Source organism: Herpailurus yagouaroundi, unplaced genomic scaffold (assembly GCF_014898765.1).
Source record: "Herpailurus yagouaroundi ecotype Mexico unplaced genomic scaffold, PumYag 163, whole genome shotgun sequence".
Classification (NCBI taxonomy): domain Eukaryota; kingdom Metazoa; phylum Chordata; class Mammalia; order Carnivora; family Felidae; genus Herpailurus; species Herpailurus yagouaroundi.
Genome location: NW_024412404.1, coordinates 10675641 through 10703410, shown reverse-complemented (window position 1 = coordinate 10703410; position 27770 = coordinate 10675641). Strand labels below are relative to the sequence as shown.

The following is a 27770-nucleotide window of genomic DNA, read 5'->3' as shown; positions in this document are numbered from 1 at the left end:
AACATTTCACCAAACTGATTTTATTCTCATTCACAGTTCCTTATAGCGCATTGTCTTAGTGCTATACTACAAATGGCCACTATATAAAGCTTTAAATAAAATCCCTAAGACATTCCATAGTTTTTAAATGTTGAAACAAACAGCAGTTATCTTTAAGAGCTAATTTTCCCAAGCAAAAAGCAAAACAAAAACAAAACAAACAAACAAAAACCCCGTAATAGCCACATACCGTAGCAGGCAGTAAATACATATGAGGAAAAAAGGATTTTAAAATAGATTTTTATTGGCAAAAATAAAAATAAAATAAAACTAATCTGAATCAGGTTCCTTCTTCTTTCTTCTTGTCCCTTTTGAGTAAGTCCCAGGCTCTGTTCTTTCTTTGCCATCAGTTCGTTGTGTCAGCCACTCCTTTTCTAGCTGTTTCAGCATGTCTGCAGTGAGGAGTCCTTGCTGCACCAGTCTGGAAGCAAGGGATTTCTCTCCTCCATTGGGGACAGGTGGCTCAGCAGCTTTACTCCCTACAGTTTTGGTGCCGCGCACCCTTCTAGCTTGGCTCTTTAAAGTTCCTGACAATCGGGACCGGTTCTCTGCCGACAAGCTCTCCAAGTTCAACAGCTTATGTGACTCTGAAATTTTAATCAGTTTCGTGATGTTGTGTACACCATCTTGGATAATGCCATCTAGTTCTTTCTGGAGATCTCGAATGAGGCTGGCATCTGGAAACATATCTATAAACCGGTAGCTAGGAAAAGACATATTATGTTATATAGCAACAGCCCTTATCAGAATCATTGGGCTTATCTCAATGATGTAACTACATCTGGACACTGGCCCCCAAATGTTCTGTTTTTGCAGACTCTGTCCAGTGCCTCTGCTCAGCCCCAACACACCTGAGGAATACTGTCATTATGAGGGTAGGTCATCACTCATATCTTAAGTGAATCATATTTTAAGGGGGACAGGCCCCTCCTTTGAGAATCAGTGATGTAAAGCAGCACCTTTCAAATGTTAATATACAAATGAATCACCTGGGGATCTTGTTAAAATGTAGTTTAAGTTTGGGGTGGGCCTGATATTCTCTAGTTCTAACAAGCTCCTAGATAATACCAATGCTTTTGGTCCGGGGACCACCATCTGTGTAGCAAGAATCTAGTACACTTCCTCACCTACCTATCTGAACTAGAATCATAAGAAGTCATTAGTCATTTTTAGAATGGGTATAAACAAGACTCGACTGCCATAATGGACAGTAAACATAACAGCACCCTGTAAAAATGTGCCTGTTACTTGAGAGAGCAAAAGACCATTCATAAAACCTGATTTTCCCTATTACTCAGAAAAGTGAGAGTAGGTAAAGGAAAAATGTGATACCTTAGCCAAAGGTAAAGATCCAAGACATCATGGACAGCTTCTAAATCCATGAGGTCTTTAATATTCTTAGGTGGAAGTAATGGCCATTTAATATATCGGCGTAACCACGAGAAGGTCAGTGGCTCATTCCTGCTATACTGCCTGGCAAACTGAAAGAGAAGAAAAGAGTTTGGTGAAAGAATCAAAATGCACTTAAATCTGCAATCAGAAACAGAAAGCACAACAAAACATTAACTGCGGTTGTGTTTCAACAGGCTGGTTTCTTTCCTTCTTTATACTTTTCCATACTTTTAAGAATATTTAATACTTCATAAAGATACCTTGAAGAAAAAAAGTGGGGGGGGGGGGTTCCTTCATTTTCCAAAGCCAGGGCAATAATATGTACATCAGAAGTCGTACAAAAACTAACAGAGCCTAAATCTGTTAACAAATCTGTTAACTTTAATGAACATTTAATGTTACAAGTTTTGGACAGATATTTTTGAAGTCTCTCATTTCCACCCCTTTATGGAATGGTCCTGTAACTGCAAATATAAGCTGTATCTTGTCAATATCCTTCCTTATCATAAAGAAACTCTGAGGTGGCTTGGTGCAAGGTTGGGCATGAGTCGATCAAGCTAGTAAACAGACTCTGCACCTCTTCACTAGCTGTGTGGCTCTGGCCAAGCCATCACTCTGGGCTTCAGCGACCTCATCAATACCATAAGACCACCATACCTCCTTCTTGAACCACAGGACACTGTTGGGAGAATGTGCTCGGAAAACCAGGCTGCCCCCAAACCCCACAAATGCCAGGCATTATTATGCATCACAATGTACTATAGGAGACAGAAATACAACCATGTGAGACCTGTAGAGCAAAAGTTTAGCTTCAAGAATAAGCTGATTTCAGGGGCGCCTGGGTGGCGCAGTCGGTTAAGCGTCCGACTTCAGCCAGGTCACGATCTCGCGGTCCGTGAGTTCGAGCCCCGCGTCGGGTTCTGGGCTGATGGCTCAGAGCCTGGAGCCTGTTTCCGATTCTGTGTCTCCCTCTCTCTCTGCCCCTCGCCCGTTCATGCTCTGTCTCTCTCTGTCCCAAAAATAAATAAACGTTGGAAAAAAATAAAATAAAAAAAAGAATAAGCTGATTTCAAATCGTTCATGTCCTGATTAGAGAAAATTATCTCTAAATGTCTAACCTAAGTAAAGTCCATACTTCAGAGAGGCGAGGCAGTTTTAGAACAATTGTGGTTAAATAATGTTATGATTTTATTAAATTCGGTCATGCATTCTGCTAACACATGCCAAACAGAATAGCCATGAAGGATGGAAATGTGACCAAGCTAACCTGCTGAGCAGGACAAGCCAAACTTTAATATTTCTGGCCACAAACTAGTAAAAATCCAATACGTAAAAGAGCCAAGTATGGAGCTGTCCAAAAAGGGGAAGGGAGAGATACTTAGCCATTCAGATACCTCCGTCCAACAGCTGGCCCTAAAGGAGCTCCCTGGAACACCATTTCCAAACAACTATCCTGCGGGGCACCAGAGGCCATCAATGGGATGGAGGTCTTTTAAAGTTCAGTCATAATGGTGATCAAGAAAAAAAGGAAAAATCTCTACATTTCATATGCTAACAGTATCAGAACACATAAGCAACTGCCGGCCTCTACCATTCCAGACTTCTTACCCCTTAGTAAAATGCTTCTGCTTCATTAGAACAGCTGTTTGAAGGGTGGTAAAACAGAGTCAGGACCATGGACCCGAGCTCCATCCAGGTCACTTTTTTTTTTAATCTTTTTTTAACATTTATTTATTATCAAGAGACAGGGAGAGACAGAACATGAGCATGGGAAAGGCAAAGAGAGGGGGACACACAGAATCCAAAGCAGGCTCCAGGCTCTAGCTGTCAGCACAGAGCCCGACGCAGGGCTCAAATTCACAAACCGCGAGATCATGGCCTGAGCCAAAGTCGGACGCTTAACTGACTGAGCCACCCAGGTGCCCCCACCCAGGTCACTTTATAGCATTTCAGACTTTATTCCAGAAATGTCAACCTTATGCTAACTAACTCTCTCATAAATGCCAGCTCTAAGAAACATATTTCCTAAGTAAATACCTGGGTGTGCAATACCTCTAAGACATATTAAAGGGAAAAGAAAAAGGCAAGTTGCAGAATAATTCATTATAACATTTATGGGAAAACACACCCACAAAACTAGAATTTCCATATGTACACATATGTCAGCAAATGCAACGGAAAAGGTCTGCAATGACACAAACTGTCAACTGTAGCTCTGTCAAAAGACTGAGATTGGGGGTGGTAGCCCAATTTAACCTATCCGTAATGTTTTAACTTCACGCAGTGAGAAAGCATTTATGTATTATTTATGCAATTTGAAAGTAATTTCAAACATAAATTTAGAAACAGATTTGGTGAGAACACAGCCAGTATGCAGAATGCTGAGTTCTATATAGAAGACAGGGGCAAGACTAGAGTCAGAGGAGGATTCCTTTTTTTTTTTTTTTTTTTTTAATGTTTATTTATTTTTGAGACAGAGAGAGACAGAGCATGAACGGGGGAGGGGCAGAGAGAGAGGGAGACACAGAATCGGAAGCAGGCTCCAGGCTCTGAGCCATCAGCCCAGAGCCTGACGCGGGGCTCAAACTCACGGACCGCGAGATTGTGACCTGAGCTGAAGTCAGACGCTTAACCGACTGAGCCACCCAGGCGCCCCCCTTTTTTTTTTTTTTTCAGAGGAGGATTCCAAGAGGAGGCCCTTGGGTTTAGTGGGACAGGGAGGGCACTCTAGGAAGAGGCAACAGGGGAGAGGCAAGGGCTCCGCAAGGTGAGAGGACATGGCAGGAGGCTGGAAGTTCAGCTTCCACTGCCCTTCCCTGCCCCCCTTTTTTGGGTGCATAAATGCTCCTCAGAAGGCAGAGGTTTGTATCCCTATGCAAATGAATAAGAAGGGGCTAAAAGCCCGGCACCAAACTCATAAAAGACAGCAATCCCTGGATCAGTGCCTTATAATCAGGAAAACCGAATACTATGACCACCACTAACCCCTACTCCCCTTCCCTTCCAAAAAATATTAACCAATGCTACTAAGAAAGAAGTGTATTAGCGAGCACCTGGGTAGCTCAGTCAGTAGAGCATGTGACTCTTAATCTCAGGGTTGTGAGTTCACACCCCACACTGGGCATGACGCCTACTTAAAATAAAAATAAAAATAAAAAGCAGGCAAAAAAAAAAAAAAAAAGACGTATATCATCAGGCAAGACCCCCTTCCCTCAAAAGAATTTGTCATTTAAGAAAAAAAAAGAGCCACTTTATATATAAGTTCTTATATAGTATCTCCTATGGAAAAGTACTCTCCAACTGTTTTACCTTGAATAACAAAGTACTGTTTAGGGAAATGCATTGACTTGAAACAACTCAAAATATAAAGATAAAGGCTTACCTGTAACAACGAAGAGCAGACAAAAGGCTGCTTCTTGTTGATAGGAGCTGTGCAGAAAACATACCTCACTCGTAGACTTAATGGAATATGCTGGATCAACTCTGCAGAAAATTTAAAATCATCCATATTGCAGACAAAATATTGCCCATCAACTTGTGAAAAGTCTACAAAAATATCCTGAAGGGAAAAAAAGATACATTATTGGACTGCCTAAGTGGGCATGAATAAAGTACTCAAGCCTACAAAAGACAATCTCTGAATCCTTAACAGTCTTCTAGAAAGGCCTGTTTAATTCACTGTCCTCACAGGCTAAAAGACCTCCCCTGTATCTTTCCCAGCCTGAAATACTCAGAAAATTCCTCAAGACAAAAGTTCCAGAAGATTTTGAGAGGAGGTTTTCACTTTCAAGATAAACCTCATAAATAACAATATCACAAAAATAGACTATCCACTGATGCCCACGAAGTTAATTAGTAACTGTCTGCAATATCAACCTTTTTAGAAAAGATATTTTAGATATTTTAGGAGAGATTTAAAAGTAAGTTTTTACTTACAATGAGATTAGAAAGTGTCGTATCAGGGAGATGGTAGGCAAACATTTCAATCTGTTCCGCAGTTGGATGAAGGCCAGCTGCCTTTAGTAAAAGAAAGAACAACTCTTAAGTTTCTCCTTCTTAGAGGACAACTTTTCTTAAGTTGTTTATAAAGTCCTATATTCAGGCTAAGCTCTCACCAAATGAGTTAAATGACAAGAATTTGAGTAAAAAAGAAAAAAGCAATGTCACTTTCCCATTTATCACCAATTGAGAAAGCTGATGAGATGGTTTAGTGACCCTGACCAATTATACCCACTGAGTTGGCTCATCAACCTTTCGCTGGCATTTTAGTTAGTATTTCTCAAACCTCTGATGATCTGACAGAGTACCAAAAATACTTTCCAGGGTCTCTGTTATCTTCACTGAACAAAAATGAACAAGGAAAACCCAATCGCTTTAACCAAGGCAATAAAACTGACAGACAAACATAGGTAAATACATGAGAGAATGTCTACATGGAGGCCAGTCTCTCTTCAACTGTATCCCAGTATTAATAAGGCGGGTATAAGCAAAAAGAGAAAGAGAAAAGGAATGGGAAACACAAAGAGCAAAGGAGGAAAGGAGGAAAGGAGGAAAGAAGACAGACCTGAGTCATGGGAGGGACGAAGAGTATGGGCACAAGAAATGAGGCACACAGGGGAAATGGGGGTGCGTCCTTAGCAACTGAACTCTTAACAAAAACTACAGAAAGGATTTCAACCACAGCTTTCCTCCAGGGATTTTCCCTTGCATCGACTCATTTACATTCCCCTTTTACCAGGGTCACTGAAAAACGAGATGAGCCACGTTAATTTATAAGAAAATTTTCTAGGCAACTTAAATTATGAGTTAACAAACTTGTAACTAAAATACATACGCTGCTGCCTCATTAACCACACTAACCGAAAGTTAACCTCGTCCGAACTGGCTCAAAGTTATATCGCTTAGTACTGTTTTTGCCCCACACTCAAGAGTTTCTTCTACATTCAGGCTTCTCACAATTTTTCAGCGGGCTGTCACAGCGGGGTGCCCACCTGAGGCAACTACGCCCCTCTCCCCACCCAATGCTAGAGTACAGAAAGAACTCAAGGAAAATCAGGTTTACTAAACTCGTTCAATCTGGATCTTCCATTTGCTCACCATTCTCTAATGAAGGGGTCCCTAGGGCTCTCCAAAGCAGTAAAGTAGGGCTTTCTTGACAGGATTTTCATGGCACAAAACTTTCTTTTGCTTATTTCTGTTTCCAGGTGTCTGAGGCAAGGGTCCGGAAGGTGAGTGAAGGAAGGAATGACTGTCCTTCGCAGACAAGTAATGAACACGTTACACCTTACCTTTATGGGATCCACAGGCCTGTTCAAAATTTCTTTTAGTAAATTGAGATCTTCTCGATTCATTGTTGTCACTTCTCCTTCTTTATATTTTGAACTGAATCGGCCAGCTCTGCCAGCAATCTGTAAGGCCTGAGAGGTGGTAATTGGTTCTATTTCCTTCTCTCCCTTTTCATTGATAGTGGGTTTTATAAGGGAGTAAAAAATAATTCTTCTTATGCTCCTGAAATAGAAATAAAAGTAATCTCAATACAGACTGCTGTATAAAAAACTCCCCATCATTTGGGTCACTACAGAAATGTTCACTCCAGTTCTAGTTTAGACCTGCTTACAATCTTGTCCACTCTTTACAGTATAAGAGAGGTTTGTCAGTAATTCTTTTCCTTCCCATTAAGTAGTACTTTTTAACAAATGTATAAATTTACTAAAAACCATTAAACTGTGCAATTACAATGGATGTACTGTGGAGTGTGTAAATTATACTTCAATAAGGTATAGAAAATGACTTTTTTTTTTTTTTTTTACCACCAGTAAACCATATAAAGTGCTATCAGACTGTTTTTAAAAGTTGGCTCCTATTGGGGAGCCTGGATGGCTCAGTCTGTTGAGCGTCTGACTGTTGGTTTCGGCTCAGGTCATGATCCCAGGGTTGTGGGATCAAGCCCCATGTTAGGCTCCATACTGTGCATGGAGCCTGCTTAAGATTCTCTGTCCCTCCCTCTGCCCCTCTTCCCTGCTCTTGCTCCCTCTCTTTCTCTAAAATAAAGAAGTTGGATGCCATTAATAGCTTTGAATACTTCTTGGATTCCAAAAGGTGTAACTGCCTTGACTCCTCAGAGAAAATACTTAGACACAACACTGTTACTCCTAGAGATATTGGTCAGCCCCACATTCATAATGGGCACTCATACACCTGCTGAGAAACTGAAAATAAAGTGAGATACTATAACAGGTTAGTGGGAGGCAGTGTCATTCAAAATCCCTAGTGCGATGTGATATTTTCTTTTTATTCCCTCAAGAGATGTCAGCAAGATAAACCTCACGACTGTATTATAATACCCATTCTCCTACACGTTAAGTGTTTGGTCATTCTAATTCCAATTAGAAAACCCACAGAATACCCATGATTATTAAAAACAAATTACTTACAAATTAAGTCCCATGCCAATTGCATCTGTAGCAACCAAGATTTTGCATGGATCATCAGGATCATTAAACTTTTTTGCTTGAGCAAGTTTGGTCCCTAAAACAAGAACAGTTTACGTTCGCTCAGTGCTCTCAATCTTTTACATCACACTAAGTAGATCTTAGAACCCTCACCTCTCATTCTCCATTCTTATGAATAAAACTCTTACTGTTTCAAACTTACTGCTTTATGTCCTCAAAGAGCCATTTATCCTTCTTTCCTGCTCCTTTAAATATCCTGACATAGAGCAACACAATCCCCTACTAGCCCCATTTCTGAGAACACTTATAAAGAGATTTCAGGACTACACCTTTAAGACGATGTACCAAGCTCATATTTTAATGACATTTCGGTAACAAAATCATCAACTCAACATTTAAAATACAGTCTAACAAGAGCAGCAAGAGCTATAATTAAAAAACTTCTACCCCCACCAAGATGAACTAGAGAAATATATTTATTTGACCCATAACAAATTACTAATGTATCAAACAACCTTATTCAGTGCCTTTTACTGTGTTTTCTATACACATCTCAACATAAATGGCAAAAATAAGAGACTTCATGTCCCTGTCATGATGAAAGCCAATAATTACCAGGTGGGAGACTGCCATATATGACAGCTGATTCCAATCCCCGGATTTCAATCTGTCGACTCACAGAATAAATATCATTCTTGCTAAAACAGACAATGCAATCCCCAGGCCGAAGGTTGTCTAATGATTCTAGTGCATGATCCAGCACAGAAATGGGGGTAAGCCTCTTATAGTTTCGAACCTACAATAAAGACATGATATTGTAAAATAACAAAACTAACTCAACTTCCTGTCACTATTAGGTGAAAAATGGGCAGAGCAATCAAAAGCAGCTAAAAATTGACAAGTTCCAATGTTTTTACATTTACATGGTATTTTACAATATAGAAAAACATTTATTTTCATATTATAAATGTTACCATCAGTTCTCATTGGTGTTTTCTAAATTAACAAAATGTTATATACAGCATACCAAATTTTTTTTTAAATGTTCTTTATTTAAAAGTTTACTTATTTTTGAGAGAGAGAGAGAGAGAGAGGGAGGGAGGGAGGGAGGGAGCACGAGTCGGGGAGGGGCAGAGAGAGGAGGGGAGAGAGAGAATCCCAAGCAGGCTCCGTGCTGTCAGTGCACAGCCCGAGACGTAGAGCTCGAACTCCCAAACCGTGAGATCATGACCTGAGCTGAAGTCAAGAGTCGGACGCTTAACCAACTGAGCCACCCAGGCACCCCCATGTCACAGAGTTTCAAAGCACTTTCATATACATTCGATTTTCGTGGCAACTTGGTAAGTTCAGAGGTTTACGAACTATTATTTCAATTTTATGAAAAAGCAAAATAAAGTCCACATAAAAGATCAGGCCTGATAAGGATTCCTTCGGTTCTAGCCTTCTGCAATCTGCCTAACAACGCGAAGCTAGTTAACAGCAAAGCCAAGACTAGAACCCAGAATTTTTTCCACTACATCCCACCGTCTCTCTGAAAGCTGAACACAAAACTGACGAACCAATTTTTAAGTATTTCTTCATCTTATTAAAGAACTATAGTAAAAAAAAAAAAAAAAAAAAAACACACACACACAAAAAAAATTAGGATTGAAAGGAAACCAGTTATTTTCTACTCTCCACGTTGGAGAAAGGGATACAAACTATCTCTAGCAAAGGGCCCTAATCTCTGACATCCAAAATTCTGAAAACCATATGCTTTTGCTAAGCCTCAAACTTCCAACATTCCTGACTTATTTAATTCTAAAGAGAACTGCTCACACTCCATAAGGCGTTGTCAAGAGAAGATTACGAGTCTCTTTGTACTTTTGGAAGGCTTGGGGTATGATGGTCATTCCGCCGGAATTCCGGATCATGAGGTTCAACCAAACACGTACGATCTAGCCAACTGTGAGGAAATGACACTTTCTTTTTAGTTAAGTTCTGACTTTGCTGCTGTCTGGGACCCCTGAAGCCACTGCTAGGGTACTCCAGGCTATTTGTTATGCCACCTTGAGAACAAAGCATGTGATCTACCTCCACTTCCTCTCCCGTCGTGTACATGAGTTCAGTAACCAGGTCAATGGCAGCAGATTCTCCACACAAATGGACTTCTTCAGCACAGAGTCCTGTTAAATGCAAAATCGATAGCTTTTTAAAGATACGAAATTAAATATTTCACACTTCATATAACAAAAATACTTGAAGTTTCCTTACCGATTGCTCTATAACTTTACCAAGTGTTTTCATCAATATTATCTCTTTGATAATTATCTCTTTGATTCAAACCTCACGACAACAACCTTCTAGCGGGCAAAGATTATCTCTATAAATCTCAGTATTTTTTTATTTTATATATATTTTATTATCTTATCTTATCTTATCCTATCTTATCTTATCCTATTTTATTTTATTTTATTTTATTTTATTTTATTTTATTTTATTATTTTGAGAGAGACACAGACGGTGCAAGTAGAAGGGAGCAGAGAAGGAGAGAGAGAGAGGATCTCAAGTAGGCTCCATGCTGCCAGCACAGAACCCAATGCGGGACTTGAATTCATGAAACTGTAAGATCATGACTTGAGCCAAAACCAAGAGTCAGATGCCTAACCAACTGAGCCACTCAGGCACTCCAATCTCAGTGCTTTTAAAGTGCTTTGGCTATGGTTTTGAGTCCACTACACAGTAAAGCCAGCAAAGGACCAGAACCTGGCATTCTGATGGTTAGTACTGAATCTTATACTTGTGTTTTTCAAATTAGGCTCCATGGAATGACTGAGGTACCTCGGAGGCTGGGGACCGGAGGGTAAAAGAAACTCCAAGCTCCTTACCACTGAGCAGATCCACTCTCATTTTAAATTATAGGCTTTAAGGTATATGATTTGTTTGAAGAGAGAGTTCAGCTATTTGTTTTTAAGTTTGCAAACACCTGCCCTGTAACACAATGATCAAAAATTCACTCCAATATCGAGCAGTAGAAATATTCATTCATGGACCTCAAGAACTCCAATTCCAGGAGCCTATCCTAAAGAAATAATAAAATAAATAAATAAAAAGCTATGGCCACAGAAATTTTTACTGTAGCACTATCAATAATAGGAACAAATGTTCAACTCTGTGGAAAAAAATAGTATAGCTCTTCAATGGAGAATGTGCAATATTAATATGTGGTGTGAAAAAAATCTATGAAACAAGAGAACCGAAAAAAACACAAGATACAAAATAATATATTCACAAAACACCATATGCACGAGGAAAAAGACCGCATGAAACACCAAAATGTTAAGATGGTTGTGAAGGTGGCGAGATTTGAACATTTTAACTTTAATTAACCGGTTATGCTAACTTTATAGTAAGAAAACTGGACTTCCCATTTTTAAATTTTTTTTTTTCAACGTTTATTTATTTTTGGGACAGAGAGAGACAGAGCATGAACGGGGGAGGGGCAGAGAGAGAGGGAGACACAGAATCGGAAACAGGCTCCAGGCTCTGAGCCATCAGCCCAGAGCCTGACGCGGGGCTCGAACTCCCGGACCCCGAGATCGTGACCTGGCTGAAGTCGGACGCTTAACCGACTGTGCCACCCAGGCGCCCCTGGACTTCTCATTTTTAAAATAATATTTAGGAACTAAGAACTCACACTAGGCTGACATTTTGTTTGATTTGTGTCAAAAAGAGAGGATCCTAAGAACTCTATCTGGCAATGTCAAGCAGAGAAATGCAACTCCGTGCAGAGGTCACAAAGCACGGGTGTTAGCATTAAGACCACCAACCTAGAAGCGCTCTGGTCCAGGCCCATCCTCTGGCTGGATCTTTAATCATTTGAATTTCATCAATCACAGCCACTTCATCTAAAATAAAAATTCGTCATGAGCAATACAATCTACTTAAATAATATTATAAACAAATCATAGCGCCCAAACTCAAGCTTTCATCACCACCATAATCACCACCATCGCTCGCTCACAAAGCACTTCTTTTCTGGTAGGCTTGTTCTAAGTGCTTTACAATTTTAACTCATTTAATCCTTACAACAAATCTATGCCATAAGTATCATATTTCTAGCCATTTTATAGAAGAATAGACTGAGGCCCAGGGAAGTTAAGTCACTGGCCCAAGCTTATACAGCATGTACAGTGATCAAGTTTAAGATCTAAAAACATAAAATTCTAACCCAGGCGATACAACATCTAGTAGGTTCATTTGTCCTATTTTTTGCAATCTCAGAGGGAGCCTGGAGAATCTACTTAATAAGAACTAACACATCCACAGGGTAGTAAAAGAAGTAAGCATCTAGGCTTCCAGGAATAAGGAGCAGACAGTCCTACTGTAAATGAAGCTTCTCTATCATATGAACCCAGACAGGTGTCAGGAGCAGAAAATGGGATAGAAAGTGTAATTTCCTGAGCTCTAGCTATGCTCATTCTTAGGGGTTTTAAAACCTCATCACTAAGGCAAAAAGTAGTGCCTCCTTTTATTTTCTAACGCCAAAAAGATTTTATTTTTTTAATGTTTTTTTTTTTTTTTCAACGTTTATTTATTTTTGGGACAGAGAGAGACAGAGCATGAACGGGCGAGGGGCACAGAGAGAGGGAGACACAGAATCGGAAACAGGCTCCAGGCTCTGAGCCATCAGCCCAGAGCCCAACACGGGGCTCGAACTCACGGACCGTGAGATCGTGACCTGGTTGAAGTCGGACGCTTAACCGACTGCGCCACCCAGGCGCCCCAATGTTTATTTTTTATGAGAGAGCGAGTGAGCGAGCAGGGGGAGGTGCAGAGAGGGGCACAGAGGATCCAAAGTGGGCTCTGTGCTGAGAGCCAAATGAGGGGCTCGAACTCACAAACCATGAAATCATGACCTGAGCCAAAGTCAGACGCTTAACCGACTGAGCCACACAGATGCCCTTGCCAAAATGTTTTCAACCATATTATTTTATTCTCCTTGTGTCATATCAATTTTATTTTAATCTTCTTCCTCAAATACCAAGGAGTTGAGAAGAGCACATTAAAAAAAATTAATACACCCATAATAACATTTAGGAAACAAAAGAGAGGACGTTTTATACTGAAAAACCATCAGATTAAAAATTACTTATTCCAACTGGGTACATACAAACAAGATCAGAAAAGAAGAGACAGAAGAGGGAATTTTGATTTATGAACTCCTGTGCTATCAGAATGTCTACAATGTGTTACTTTTATAATAAATTCATTTGTAAAAAAACTACTCAGAAAGTTGATTATTAAAATGAAAAAGCTAACTAGAGTACATAATGTGTAATTCCTATTTAATATACACACTCACAATGCACACATTAGTATATGCATACACAATACAAACATAAACATAAAAGAAATCTGGAAAATACACACCACAGCGTTAACACTTGTTGATTCTGGATGAGTAGGACTGGGAGGTTATGGGTTTTTTCCTTCTCTTTGCATTTATGTTTATATTTTCTATAACAAAGATATGACTGCTTACTGGTAAGGAAAAGTTAATTTTTATTTAAAATATCTTCAGGGGCGCATGGGTGACTCAGTCGGTTAAGCGGCCACTCTTGGTTTCAGCTCAGGTCTTGAGCTCACAGTTTGTGAGTTTAAGCCCCATGTCAGGCTCTGCACTGACAGCACAGAGCCTGCTTGGGATTCTCCTCTCTCTGCCCCTCCCCTGCTAACACACACCTCCCCCCTTCAAAATAAACATTTAAAAAATAAAACTAAACAAAATATTTTCAAAACTACTTAAATAGAAGTTCATTGCAGTGCAATATATAATAATGAAAAACCTTAAACAACCTAAATATTCTTTAGTAGGGGAATTAACAATTTTAGTTGTAAGATGGAATTTTCGTTATAAGTTTAAATGAATAAACGTGATATGTTTATGATACATATTATACACATAAGATAAACATATAACATACATATAACAAGACTAGTTCTAAAAACATGCTGCATAGAGTACCAAGCAAGTTGTGGAACAATAATACAGTATGATAATCACCTGACTGTTTTGAATCATACAATCCATAGTTATCGGTAGGTAACGTATCAGTGATGTAAAAAAAGACAGGAAAGATATACACCAAACACTTGACAGCACTTGGATCAAAAAAGGAACTAAACTGGGGAGTGGTAAAAAGGAACCAATTACACTTGTTAACATTTTAGTTCCTTTAACAGAAAAGGGAAGAGGAACATTCACAAGCAAACACCACCAAGAGTCTGACATTTATTAGTGAGCACTGTTGAGCACTGGATATCTGTTGTCCTATTCGTCTCAATTTAAAATTTTTTTCACAATAAAAACACATTTCATATGTTTAACTGTATTTTAAAATAAAAACTTACTAAACCCTAAAGTTTCTTAAATGGCATGTACATACAAGGAGTTGTAACACTGCACATCTCAACTGTACAAGCAACATGGGCAGCCTGTTTCCCGTCTGGCTCCACGGTCACACGTTCTTCACCTGTTACCAAGTCACACGGCACGCCCTAAGGTGACAAAAAGATATCTGGAGTTATTGCCGTCTTTAAAATAATAGCAAAAAGAAGTTTGGGTTGTTTAATATTCTCACCATTACCATCAAATTTATTCCCAAACCTTTAAAAAAATTTTATGAAAGCCGCTCTTACACAAAGTATGTCAACTTGGAAACACCTCTAATTAGCTAAATTCTCAGGTATCAAAAACATGAGACAGTGTAGCAGTTTCACTTAACTTTGTATATTTCTGTACTGTAGCAGTTTATTAAAATAAAACAAATGTGAATTGTTTCTGGATTCAGGAAGAATATCATAAGTAATATTTAAGAATGGAAAGACCTCCTGGGGTGCCTGGGTGGCTCAGTTGGGTAAACACCCAACTCTTTTTTTTTTTTTTTTTTTTAGCATCCGACTCTTAATTTCAGCTCAAGTCATAATCTCAGTTCATGAGATGGAACCCAGTGTCCCGCTCTGCACTGCGAGCACAGAGCCTACTTGAGATTCTATCCCTCTCTTTCTCTGCCCCTCCTCTGTGCTCTCTAAATAAATAAACATTAAAAGAATTATTTAAAAAAAAAAAAAACAGGGGCGCCTGGGTGGCACAGTTGGTTAAGCGTCCGACTTCAGCCAGGTCACGATCTCACGGTCCGTGAGTTCGAGCCCCGCGTCGGGCTCTGGGCTGATGGCTCAGAGCCTGGAGCCTGTTTCCGATTCTGTGTCTCCCTCTCTCTGTGCCCCTCGCCCGTTCATGCTCTGTCTCTCTCTGTCCCAAAAATAAATAAATGTTGAAAAAAAATTTATAAAAAAAAAAAAAAAATTTAAAAAAAAAAAAAAAAACAGAAAGATCTCCTAATATAATTCCTTGACAAGGAGCAACATTAATACTATCGTATAATAGTTTGCCCAGAAATTAAGGCATTCCTCAGGACGAAGTGCTTTTGGTGCTAAATCTGGGAAAGTCTAGGCAACCTGGGACAGCCCATCTCCCTAGTGACCTAAAACTAATCACAAGGAAATATCTGACATGTCCAAACTGAGTGACAGTTTACCACAGATGACCATTAGTCGTCCAAAACGTAAAGGTTATGAAAGATGAAAGAAGGATCCTAGGAACTGTCCTAGATTAATGGAACCTAGAGACAGGAGAACAAAATACAGTGCTGGCAACCTGGACAGAATACTGGGGGGTTGGAAGAGAGTGGTGGTGGTATTACTGACAACTGGCAAAATGTGAATATGGACCGTAGATTAAGTAATAGTATTCTATCAATATTAAATACCCTGCTGTAGATAAATGCCACGTGGTTATGCAAAACAAAGTCATTGTTCTGAGGAAATATTTTCTTAAATATTTATGGATAAGGAGGCATTATGTATGCAAATTCACAAATTATTCTGAACAAAAAAACAGAATACAAGTTATCTACCCAAACTGGTTCATCTTACATTATAAAGTTATAATAAAACAGTGAACCAAAATGTGGCCCATTTAGTGAAACGATGCCTCAGACTACAGGGCATTCAGTCCTTTTCAGGTTTATCATTACTTCTTTTTGATAGCATCATAGTCTGATCTAAAAGGTAAATTAAATATCGTATCAGAGTTAGGTTAACTCTGAGGAAGCAAAGGAGGACTTCAGAGGGAGTTTCAACTATATCAGTATTTTATTGCTTAAAAAACTAAATAGAGCAAGTATGGCAAAATGTTAGAATCTGATGGGAGTTGGGGAGTGGGTTCAGGTTATTTGTGTGTAATTCTCTGCACTTCTCTGTATTTGTGAAATATTCTGTGATAATTGTGTTTCATTCATTCTAATACACATTTTTTCACATTTTACTATCTCTGAAATCAGAATATATTTTAACAACTGACGGCAAGTCAGAGTCAGTTGACAGCATCTTTTTCTTTCTCAATTGTACATAAAATAGCGGTACATCTTACAAAGTACAATGAACTATGACAACTTTTATTAATGGCAAATTACTACATATGCCCTTTCCCAACTCCCACCTTCACCCTGCCCAGTCCTCCTTAACAAGAAAATTAGCAATTTTCAAGAAATTAACAAGAAAATTAACAAGAAAAAAAGCAAATACTTGGTAATATACTGACAGCAGCATTACTCTTTTCGAAGATCTCATGTGCCAATAATTTTAAAGGGCCACAATACACTCCAGATTTTGCTGACAAGTACTTCTGGATTGCATGATAAGTCTTTCCACTGTTTGTGGGGCCTGAATGGAATATTATCTTCCGCTGTATGGCTCTGGCTTCTGGGTACCTAAAACATAAGAAGGTAAACAGCTTAATCCCATTAACCTCAAAATCTACCTTGGCAAAGGTATCAACTGAAAACTATTCCAATGAAACATCCTGTTAATATTCACAAGAGAGCATCTTTGGAAACTAAAATTAAACGACAACTTTCAGATCCACAATAAAATAATGACTATTTTCTAAGACTGGCATTTACTAACTAGAGGACAGAAAAATCTAAATGCAAACTAATTTCTTGGATATTTTTGCTATTGTACTAGTCCCTTTTCTTCAGAAGTTACTTCAAATAAGTTTAAACCCCATCCTGCTCCATAGACCTGTTCACATCATTTCCACAGCTCTAAACACATGAACCTGGGGGCGCCTGGGTGGCGCAGTCGGTTAAGCGTCCGACTTCAGCCAGGTCACGATCTCGCGGTCCGTGAGTTCGAGCCCCGCGTCAGGCTCTGGGCTGATGGCTCGGAGCCTGGAGCCTGTTTCAAATTCTGTGTCTCCCTCTCTCTCTGCCCCTCCCCCGTTCATGCTCTGTCTCTCTCTGTCCCAAAAATAAATAAATGTTGAAAAAAAAAAAATTTAAACACATGAACCTGTAAGTAAATATGCCTAGCCTTCTGAATTTCAACATATATAATATAATAATTGAGTCTTCTGCTTCTGGCCATGATGAATGGTACAGGACTTGCCCTCCCACCATAAACAAGTACAAAACTGGACAGTATATGCAGCAGCTGCTTAGGGATATAAACAGCAGACAGTGTAGGACTACAAGCCCTGAAACAAAGGAACACTTGAGCTGTGCCGTACTGCACCCCAGGAGGGCACAAGGAGGTGGAACCCAAGCAAAGTATGACAGTCCCAACGAGCTGAGCAGTAGCGAGAAAATTCAGAGATGCTAAAGCAGGTGGAATTTGAAAGCAAACTGTGGAAAAGAAGAAAGGGTTCAGTGGAGAGGATGCCTTGAAGTCTATGTGAGGCTACCCTGTGGATCCCTGACCAAGGGCTGGGCTGAACATGGGCAGGGCCCACCCAACCACAAAGGGTTTGGGCAGAAAGTCTCAAAGGGGTGGCAAAGCGCTAGATGTTGGAGTTCCAGCCACAGTGTGGAAATGGTGAGAGCTCACACTGGAAAGGCCACACTTGAGTTGTAAGGCCAACACCCTAAACTAAGGGCTACTCTAGATTTGTCCTAATAAAACCTACAACCTAACTTGATCAGAATCAAGGGGAGATACCAGAATTAATTGCCTGCTTTTCTAGGGAAAACAACTCCTAGCCTCCTTATGATTTCTTCTCCAGCATACAACAAAAAATATTATAATGACACATATAATAATATATAATGATCACTAATCTCCCAAGATCAGAAACTGAAAATCTCAAATCCACAAATAAAGAAACTAACCAGTTAGGTGGTATTCTTAAGTCACTGATCTTACGTAGATCGTCCTTACATTCCAACACAGGAAATATCTGTTTCGCATGTCTCAAGAAAAATGGAAATAAATCATCCACATGAGCTGAAAAATAAAACACTACATTAACACATACAGTCTACAAGTTATCCATAACCAAACTCAGTGAAACTTTTCCTCTTAGTGAGCCACTTCAGGGGACACTGCCCCCAGGATAAAAAAAAAAAACCTCTGGAGCGAGGAATTCCTTTTCTGAGATCCTTTGTCTTACGTTTTCTTCCTAATTTTGCTTACACTTTCTACAGAAACAACAAATTGGCTGTCAACAACCATGCTCTAATCCTCCAATATAAATAGGTAAAGATCAACTTGGGTGAAAGTTAAGTTAAAAATAAACAACCTGGGGGCGCCTGAGTGGCTCAGTTGGTTAAGCGACCGACTTCGGCTCAGGTCATGATCTCGCGGTCCGTGAGTTCGAGCCCCGCGTCGGGCTCTGTGCTGACAGCTCAGAGCCTGGAGCCTGTTTCAGATTCTGTGTCTCCCTCTCTCTGACCCTCCCCCGTTCATGCTCTGTCTCTCTCTGTCTCAAAAATAAATAAACGTTAAAAAGAAATTAAAAAAAATAAAAAATAAAAAAAATAAACAACCTGGATATATACGTTAGAAAGAAGACCTATGGTTACTGAACAGAAATAGACGTGCAAACACTTTACATTTAAAAACCATAACCAAAGCCAAACTGCCGACGGGAACACAACAATAACGTTCTTATATTTTTTTCTTTTACATCAAGAACTCTGTCCTGATATGTGGGAGAAAAAGGTCAGTGGCAGAAACAAATAGAATCCACCATGTATTAATTCTGTCTTCTGTGAGAGTTCATTTCACTGCGGCCTGTATACAACACAGAGTGGAGAGCAGAAAGTCAAGGCCCCTGCCTTTCTCAAGCTTAAGATATATTGTTGATTTAACCCAGGGACCCACTATAAAAGCAAAATGACCTCTGAACGCCTAGGTGGCTCAGTCTGTTAAGTGTCCGACTTCAGCTCAGGTCATGATCTTGCCGTTCGTGGGTTCGAGCTCTGTGTCAGGCTCTGTGCTGACAGCTCAGAGCCTGGAGCCCGCTTCAGATTCTGTGTCTCCCTCTCTCTCTGCCCTTCCCCCACTCACGCTCTGTCTCTCTCTCCCAAAAATAAATAAACCTAAAAAAAAATTTTTTTTAAAGCAAAACGACCTCAAAGGCCTCCTATAAAAGCACAGAATTATTTACAGGATGTGAATAAGCTCTGACCAGAGAAATGAACATGAAGTATGGGAAGAAATACAAAGTATGTTCAACACATTTTTAAAGAGATTTTTAAAAGTCTCTAAACACTTGCCTGCACTGAAGCAAATATCATTCAAAATAATGTGAATGTCCACATCCAGGGAATGAGATTGCATGATATAATTTCTAAAGCTTATGAATGCTTGATGGAAGAGACGAGCTGCAGGAAATACAAAACCAAAATAGGTAAGACTTAGTCTTCATTTCATTTCTTATTTATAAGTGTACATACACAGGGGCACCTGTTAACTACTGGACTCTGAATTTCAGCTCAGGTCATGATCTCACCATCCGAGCCCCACATCGGGCTCCGTGCTGGCAGCACAGAGCCTGCTGGATTCTCTCTTTCTCTCCCTCTCTCTCTCTGTCCCTCTCCTGCTCATGTGCACGCTCTCAAGATAAGTAAATAAACGTATAAAGTGTATATACACGCAACACACCTAACTCATCAAAGTGATTTTGGTGGGGGGCACCTGGGTGGCTCAGTCGGTTAGGTGTCCGACTTCGGCTCAGGTCATGATCTCACAGTTCTTGAGTTCAAGCCCCGTGTCGGGCTCTGTGCTGACAGCTCAGTGTTTAGAGCCTGCTTCAGATTCGGCATCTCCGTCTCTCTCTGTCCCTCCCCTGCTTGTGCTCTGAATCTTTGTCTCTCTCTCAAAAATAAATAAACATTTAAAAAAAATTCAAAGTGACTTTTTTTTTGAGGTGGGGGCAGGGAGTCTACAGCTGGTTTACTATCATCTGACCAAAAGTGAAATCCTAGCACAACAGGAAGGAAAGCTAAACAACAGCTCCCTTGCTGTGTGTCCAGCACAGCAGATGCATCTTGCCCAACTCCTGCCAAGACAGAAGCAAAGGTCAGGGAAATCCTCCAGACTACCCCCATGCACTTATTTCCAGGGCACACTAGGTCTCACACAATACTGACAAAGATGTAATCTAAGAAGTAATAAAATAATATCTCTAATAGAAATGCTAGTAGCCTTACCATCGAGTCCATAATCAGCACCCAGTTTCTGAATTTCTTTCCTCTTGTAAAACTTGTCTAAGATCTTCTTTACTTCATCTGAAAGAAAGATTTGCTTAACATTGGTTTTCCAGATGGAGAAAGGCCCAAAGAGCAAAAGATACTTGAAATCCTAATACTCAAGCCAGAGGTCTACTGAGTGCTGTAAGCACTTAAAGGTTTTAGTTGACCATGAGCTCTTTATGGTTTAATAGTGCAATGGGCTGTCCAGAAAAATTATAGTCAAACAGAATATTCCTGTTTACTGCAGAAGAATAAGCAACGCACCACAGGATTAGACATGGTCCCTAGCCTCCATCAGGCCACTTTTAGATAAATGTATTCTGTTTCATTCACTTACAAGCATTCTAAACATCTAATAGTGAGCGGCCAAAAAGTATCTAGAAAAACAACCAGTACCTCAAGGACCAGATCATCATGTTTTTATGTAAATGACTAAAGAGGTGAGGGATGATCTTTAGTTGGAAGATGATGGTTTTAAGAAGAACAGACTGGGGCGCCTGGGTGGCTCAGACGGTTGAGCGGCCGACTTCGGCTCAGGTCATGATCTCGCGATCCGTGAGTTAGAGCCCAGCGTCGGGCTCTGTGCTGACAGCTCAGAGCCTGGAGCCCGCTTCGGATTCTGTGTCTTCCTCTCTCTCTGACCCTCCCCTGTTCATGCTCTGTCTCTCTCTCTCTCTCAAAAATAAATAAATGTTAAAAAAAAATTAAAAAAAAAAGAACAGACTACACTTACTTTGTTCTAGATGGCATAATTAAAGCCAGTGGGAAGTAAGGGATGCAGATTTCAGTGGAACTTATACAAGAACTTCTAACAATGAGAAGAGTGAAGGAAGCTGCCTCAAAAAAGTGCCAGCTCCTTGTCACTGGAAGTATTCAAACAAGGCTTAGAAAACTATTTCAAGGGTGACAGCAGAGAATCACTGTGTAACAGGGGAAGCTGAGTTAGATGTCTGCTGAGGAAACAGGCCACTATAAATCAATAATGTCATAAGTGAAAATATTTTAATCAAGCTGAAATTGTATTAACGCTGTACATGTTAAATATCACTGCACTATTCCACAGAGATAAACATTCTACTGATCCAGGCACACATGCTATATTGCTGGAAGGGCAGGCAAAAATGGAGAATACAGTCTTTGCCCACAAAACACAGAAAGGCCATCCAAAAAAATAGAAATGGAAGGAAAACTTCCAAACTCATTCTATGAGACCAGCATTACCTTGATTCCAAAACCAAAGATCTCACGAAAAAGGAGAATTGCAGGCCGTTATCCCTGATGAACATGAATGCAAAAAATCTCAACAAGATGCCAGCAAATCGAATTCAACAGTCCATTAAAGGAATTATTCGCCACAATCAAGTGGGATTTATTCTTGAGCTCCAGGGATGGGTCAATATTCACAAATCAATCAATGTGATACACCACATTAATAAAAGAAACGATAAGAACCATATGATCCTTGGGGTGCTTGGGTGGCTCAGTCAGTTGAGTGTCCCCACTTTGGCTCAGGTCAGGTCATGATCTCACAGTTCATGAGTTCAAGCCCCGCATCAGACTCACTGCTGTCAGCAGAGTCCACTTTGGATCTTCTGTCCCTCTCTCTCTGTCCCTCCCCCTGCTGACGCTATCTCAAAAGTAAATAAACATTAAAAATATATATATATACATATGATCCTCTCAATAGATACAGAAAAAGCATTTGACAAATACAGCATCCATTTTGATAAAAACCCTCAACAAACTAGGGATAGAAGGAACATAGTTCAACATCAAAAAAGCCATATACAAAAGACCCACAGCTAATAACATCCTCAGTGGGTAAAAACTAAGCTTTTCCTCTAAAGTCAGGAACAAGACAGGAATGTCCACTCTCACCATTGTTATTTAACACAGGACTGGAAGTATTAGCCTCAGCAATCAGACAACAAACAACAACAACAAAAAAATAAAAGCCATCTCAACTGGTAAGGAAGAAGTCAAACTTTCACTATTCACAGACAACTATGTAGAAAACCCAAAAGACCCTGCCAAAAATTACTAGAACTGATACACAAATTCAGTAAAGTCACAGGATATAAAATCAACATACAGAAATCTGTTGCATTTCTTTACCACAATAATGAAGCAGCAGAAAGAGAAATCAGGGAATTCATTCCATTTATAATTGCACCAAAAACCATTAAGATACCGAGGAATAAATCTAACCGAAGAGGTTAAAGATCTGTACACTGAAAACTATAGAAAGCTTATGAAAGAAATTGAGGAAGACACGAAGAAGTGGAAAAACATTCCACATTCATGGATTGGAAGAACAAATATCATTCAGATGTCCATACTACCCAAAGCAACCTACACTTTTTTTTTTTAATTTTTTTTTAATTTTTTTTCAACGTTTTTTATTTATTTTTGGGACAGAGAGGGACAGAGCATGAACGGGGGAGGGGCAGAGAGAGAGGGAGACACAGAATCGGAAACAGGCTCCAGACTCCGAGCCATCAGCCCAGAGCCTGACACGGGGCTCGAACTCACGAACCGCGAGATTGTGACGTGGCTGAAGTCAGACGCTCAACCGACTGCGCCACCCAGGCGCCCCTTTAATTTTTTTTTTTAAATGTTTATTTATTTTTGAGACAGAGAGACAGAGCATGAACGGGGGAGGGTCAGAGAGAGGGAGACACAGAATCTGAAACAGGCTCCAGGCTCTGAGCTGTCAGCACAGAGCCCGACGCGGGGTTTGAACTCACGGACCGCGAGATCATGACCTGAGCCGAAGTCGGACGCTTAACCGACTGAGCTACCCGGGCGCCCCAGCAATCTACACTTTTAATGCAATCCCTATCCAAATACCAACAGCATTTTTCACAGTGCCAGAATGAACAATTCTAAAATTTGTATGGAACTACAAAAGATCTGAAATAGCCAAAGCAATCTTGAAAAAGCAAAGCAAAGCTGGAAGCATCACAATCCCGGACTTCAAGCTATATTACAAAGCTGTAATCATCAAGATAGTATAGTACTGGCACAAAAACAGACACTCAGATCAACGGGAACAGAACAGAAAACCCAGAAATGGACCCACAACTACATGGTCAATTAATCTTTGACACAGCAGGAAAGAACATCCGATGGAAAAAAGACAAGTCTCTTCAACAAATGGTGCTGAGCAAACCGGACAGCAACATGCAGAGGAATGGAAGTTCCTCCACTTTCTTATACCATACACAAGTATAAATTCAAAATGAATGAAAGACCTAAATGTAAGACAGGAAACCATCCAAATCCTAAAGAACACAGGCAGCAACCTCTTTGACCCTGACCGCAGCAACTTCTTCTATGTCACCAGAGGCAAAAGCAAAAATGAACTACTGGGACTTCATCAACATAAAAAGCTTCTGCACAGTGACAGAAATGATCAACAAAACTAAAAGGTGGCCTAAACGGAAGATGTTTGCAAATGACATATCAGATAAAGGGTTAGAATCCAAAATCTACAAAAAACTTAGCAAACTCAACACCCAAAAAACAAATAATCTAGTTAAAAAATGGGCAGAAAACATGAAAAGACAATTTTGCAAAGACAGTCAGATGGATGGCTAACAGAAATATGAAAAGATGCTCAACATGATTCATCATCAGGGAAATACAAGTCAAAACCACGATGAGATACCACCTCCCACCTGTCAGAAGAGCTAAAATTATATACAAGAAACAACAGGTGCTGGAGATAATGAGGAGAAAGGGGAATCCTCTTACACTGTTGGTGGGAATGCAAACTGGTGCGGCCACTCTGGAAAACAGTGTGGAGGTTCCTCAAAAAGTTAAAGGTAGAACTACCCTACCATCCAGCAACTGCACTGCTAGGTATTTACCCAAAAGATACAAAAATACAGATTCGAAGGGAATCATGCACCTTGAAGTTTACAGCAGCATTATCAACAATAGCCAAGCTATGGAAAGAGCCCAAATGTCCACTGACTGATGAGTGGATAAAGATATGGTGTGTGTGTATATATATGCACACACACACATACGTACACACACACACACACGCACACACACACACAATGGAATAATACTCAGCCATCAAAAGGAATGAAATCTTGCCATTTGCAATGATGTGGCTGGAGCTGCAGTGTGTTATGTTAAACAGAGTAAGTCAGAGAAACACAAATACCATATGATTTTGCTAATATGTGGTATTTAAGAAACAAAACAGATGAATATGTGGGATGGGGGTAAAAGGAGAGAAGGAAACAAACTATGAGAGACTCTTAGAGAACTGAGGGTTGATGAAGAGATGTGGGTGGGGGACAGGCTAGATGGGAGATAGGTATTAAGGAAGGCACTTGTTATGATGAGCATTGGGTGTTATAAATGATGAATCACTGAATTCTACTCCTGAAATCAACATTGCACGATATGTTAACAAACTAGAATTTAAATAAAATTTTGAAAAAAATACATAAAATAAACGAGGAAACTTGTTTAATGGGTTTAGGTTTTCAGTTTTGCAAGATAAAAAGTTCTGGAGATCTGTTTCACAACAATGCGAATATACTTAACCACTACTGACCTGTACACCAAAAATTAAGATGGTTAAGTTTTGTTATGTATTTTTTTTACCACAACCTTAAGATAAATAAATAGTATTAATACCAATAATTACATTATTAAAGTTATTATTTTAATAGTATTATTACATTATTAAAAGTACCCCAAAATAAAGACCTCCCAACTCCCATGTTAAGTGAAATAGCTAGCCTAACACTGTCTTCGAAGAACTGGTTAAAGAATAGCACATACTGGAGCACCTGGGTAGCTCAGGAGGTTAAGCGTCCAGACTCTTGATTTCGGCTCAGATCATGATCTCACAGTGGTGGGACTGACTGCTACGGGCTCTGCACTGACAGCGCAGAACCTGCTTGGGATTCTCTCTCCCTCTGTGCCTCCCCTGCTCGTGCTCTCTCTCCCTTTCTCAAAATAAATAAATGAACTTAAAAAAAAAAAAGGAATAGGCATGAGTTCCATCACACTTTTCAGTAAAAGTATGATACTTCTTGGGGTGCCTGGGTGGCTCAGCTGGTTGAGCGTCCGACTTCGGCTCAGGTCACGATCTCATGGCTCATGAGTTCGAGCGCCAAGTCAGGCTCTGTGCTGACAGTTCAGAGCCTGGAGCCTGCTTCGGATTCTGTGTCTCCCTCTCTCTCTGCCCCTCCCCAACTCACACTCTGTCTCTCTCAAAAATAAGTAAACATTAAAAAAATTTTTTTAAGTATTTGTACTTCTGCCCCCCAAAACAAGCTTTGGCCCATAGTATGTTGTAGTATACATTTTTAAATTACAATAGGAGTAGAGGATCTCTTTTGCATTGTTGGTGGGAATGCAAGCTGGTGCAGCCACTCTGGAAAACAGCATGGAGGTTCCTCAAAAAACTAAAAATAGAACTACCCTACGACCCAGCAATTGCACTACTTAGGCATTTATCCATGGGATACAGGTGTGCTGTTTTGAAGGGACACATGCACCCCCATGTTTATAGCAGCACTATCAACAATAGCCAAAGTATGGAAAGAGCCCAAATGTCCATCGACGGATGAATGGATAAAGAAGATGTGGTATATACACATACACACACACACACACACACACACACACACACACACACACACAACGGAGTAGTACTCGGCAATCAAAAAGAATGAAATCTTGTCATTTGCAACTACATGGATGGAACTGGAGAGTATCGTGCTAAGTGAAATTAGTCAGAGAAAGACAAAAATCATATGACCTCACTCATAGGAGGACTTTAAGAGACAAAACAGATGAACATAAGGGAAGGGAAACAAAAACAATATAAAAACAGGGAGGGGGACAAAACAGAAGAGACTCATAAATATGGAGAACAAACTGAAGGTTACTGGAAGGGTTGTGGGAGGGGGGATGGGCTAAATGGGTAAGGAATCTACTCCTGAAATCATTGTTGCACTATATGCTAACTAATTTGGATGTAAATTTTTTAAAAAATTAAAAAGAAAATTAACAACAACAAAAATTACAATAGGAGTGACCAATGTTGCTTGTTGAAGTGAACTGCCTGAAAACAGCTTCTGGAGAGCTAGTGCCCTGTGCAGCTATACAATTCCCTCAGCCTCCCAGGGCTTCATTTGGTCTGAGGAAATTCCCTGCCTCCTTAATCGTTCAGAAACTAAAGACGTACAACCTTAGAATCTGAAAATCCTTTTGAAACCATCCGCATGCCTCCCTGCCAAACCCATCCAAAGTTAGTTTGGGGAACAAAACACACTGCCACTTACTGATGCTAAGCGGACTCCTTTCTCTCTGGAGTCCTGGATGATCAGGATACAGACCATCTCCTGGATGATCAGGATACAGACCACCTTAGGCGAGGACACCCTTATCATGTTCTAACTTGTATTACGTTTGGTTATCCGTACATCCTTTCTCCCCGCGACACTGTAAGTTTCTGGAGTGTTAAGTGCCAGTAAATTATAAAGACTCCTTAAAGCGATCCTCCTCTGGCTTTTCACTGACACCTCCCTTGCCCCTTCTCAGGGGTATCAGTTCTGGGCAGGAGCGAAGGAACAAAAAAGGATGCCAGAAAAAGCGGTCGTCCACCGAACGACGAAAGAAAGGCGAATCGTCCCATCGGAAGAGGGTTGAAACGATTCAGAGAGAGCAGTAAAAGGAAAAAGACCACTTCTGGGGCGACATATAAAAGGATCCCTAAGACGCAGCCCCGAGCTTGGAGGGGCTCACAAACCAGCGCGGTAGGCAGACACTGACAGGCACGATGACAACGCTTGAGGGGACCCGGGTTCTCCCGGGAAAGGGGATGCGGCTTCCTCGCGGCCACGCGTGGGCCTGCAGACACCCCCGCCGCCCTCGCTGGCTCCCTCACTCACTCTTGTCCAGAGGGCGGGTTAGCTCGGCCCCGACGTCACCATCCGCGCTGGGGCCCTGGGGTTTCACAGTCAGCGGCACGAACAAAGACGTGTTCGGGGCTTTGGAGCCTCCTGAGGCAGAGGAGGAGGAGGAGGAGGCAACGGCAGACACGCGCCCCAAAGCCCCAGGAAGGGGTTCGACGTGGGCGCGAAGGGCAGAGCAGACGGCTGCCCGGTGGCCAGCCCGGCGCCCCGCCGGGAGCCGAGCCCACAACAGGGCACACCGGGAGAAGGACATCGAGGCCGCACGCCCTAAAGGAAGCCGGCGGGAGCAGCCCGGGACTTGGCGGTGGACAATGACGCGACCCGCCAGTGCCTACAGTCCAGAAAGACCCAGACCGCGC

General features: G+C 40.7%; 1 protein-coding gene across 1 annotated transcript; it reads right to left on the bottom strand.

Moving 5' to 3' along the window:
- On the bottom strand, positions 1-27770 carry SUPV3L1 (Suv3 like RNA helicase). The gene is made up of 15 exons (XM_040485231.1): positions 27388-27770; positions 20420-20497; positions 19484-19591; positions 18095-18209; positions 16528-16696; positions 14312-14423; positions 11693-11770; positions 9957-10048; positions 8499-8679; positions 7866-7959; positions 6720-6939; positions 5368-5448; positions 4814-4990; positions 1372-1520; positions 1-742 (listed from the first exon to the last, which is right to left on the bottom strand). The coding sequence occupies exons 1-15, from the start codon at positions 27662-27664 to the stop codon at positions 310-312; spliced, it is 2364 nt and encodes a 787-aa protein (XP_040341165.1). The 5' UTR covers positions 27665-27770; the 3' UTR covers positions 1-309.

Excerpts from the sequence above, each read along its gene's own strand:
- SUPV3L1 (XM_040485231.1), bottom strand. The coding sequence starts at position 27,664 with ATGTCCTTCTCCCGGTGTGCCCTGTTGTGGGCTCGGCTCCCGGCGGGG. Across the intron at positions 18,210-19,483 it reads TGATATTTGCTTCAGTGCAG|CTCATGTGGATGATTTATTT; the intron begins GCAAGTGTTTAG and ends TTTATTTTTCAG. Across the intron at positions 11,771-14,311 it reads GTGCAGTGTTACAACTCCTT|ATGAAGTGGCTGTGATTGAT; the intron begins GTATGTACATGC and ends TTTTTATTTTAG.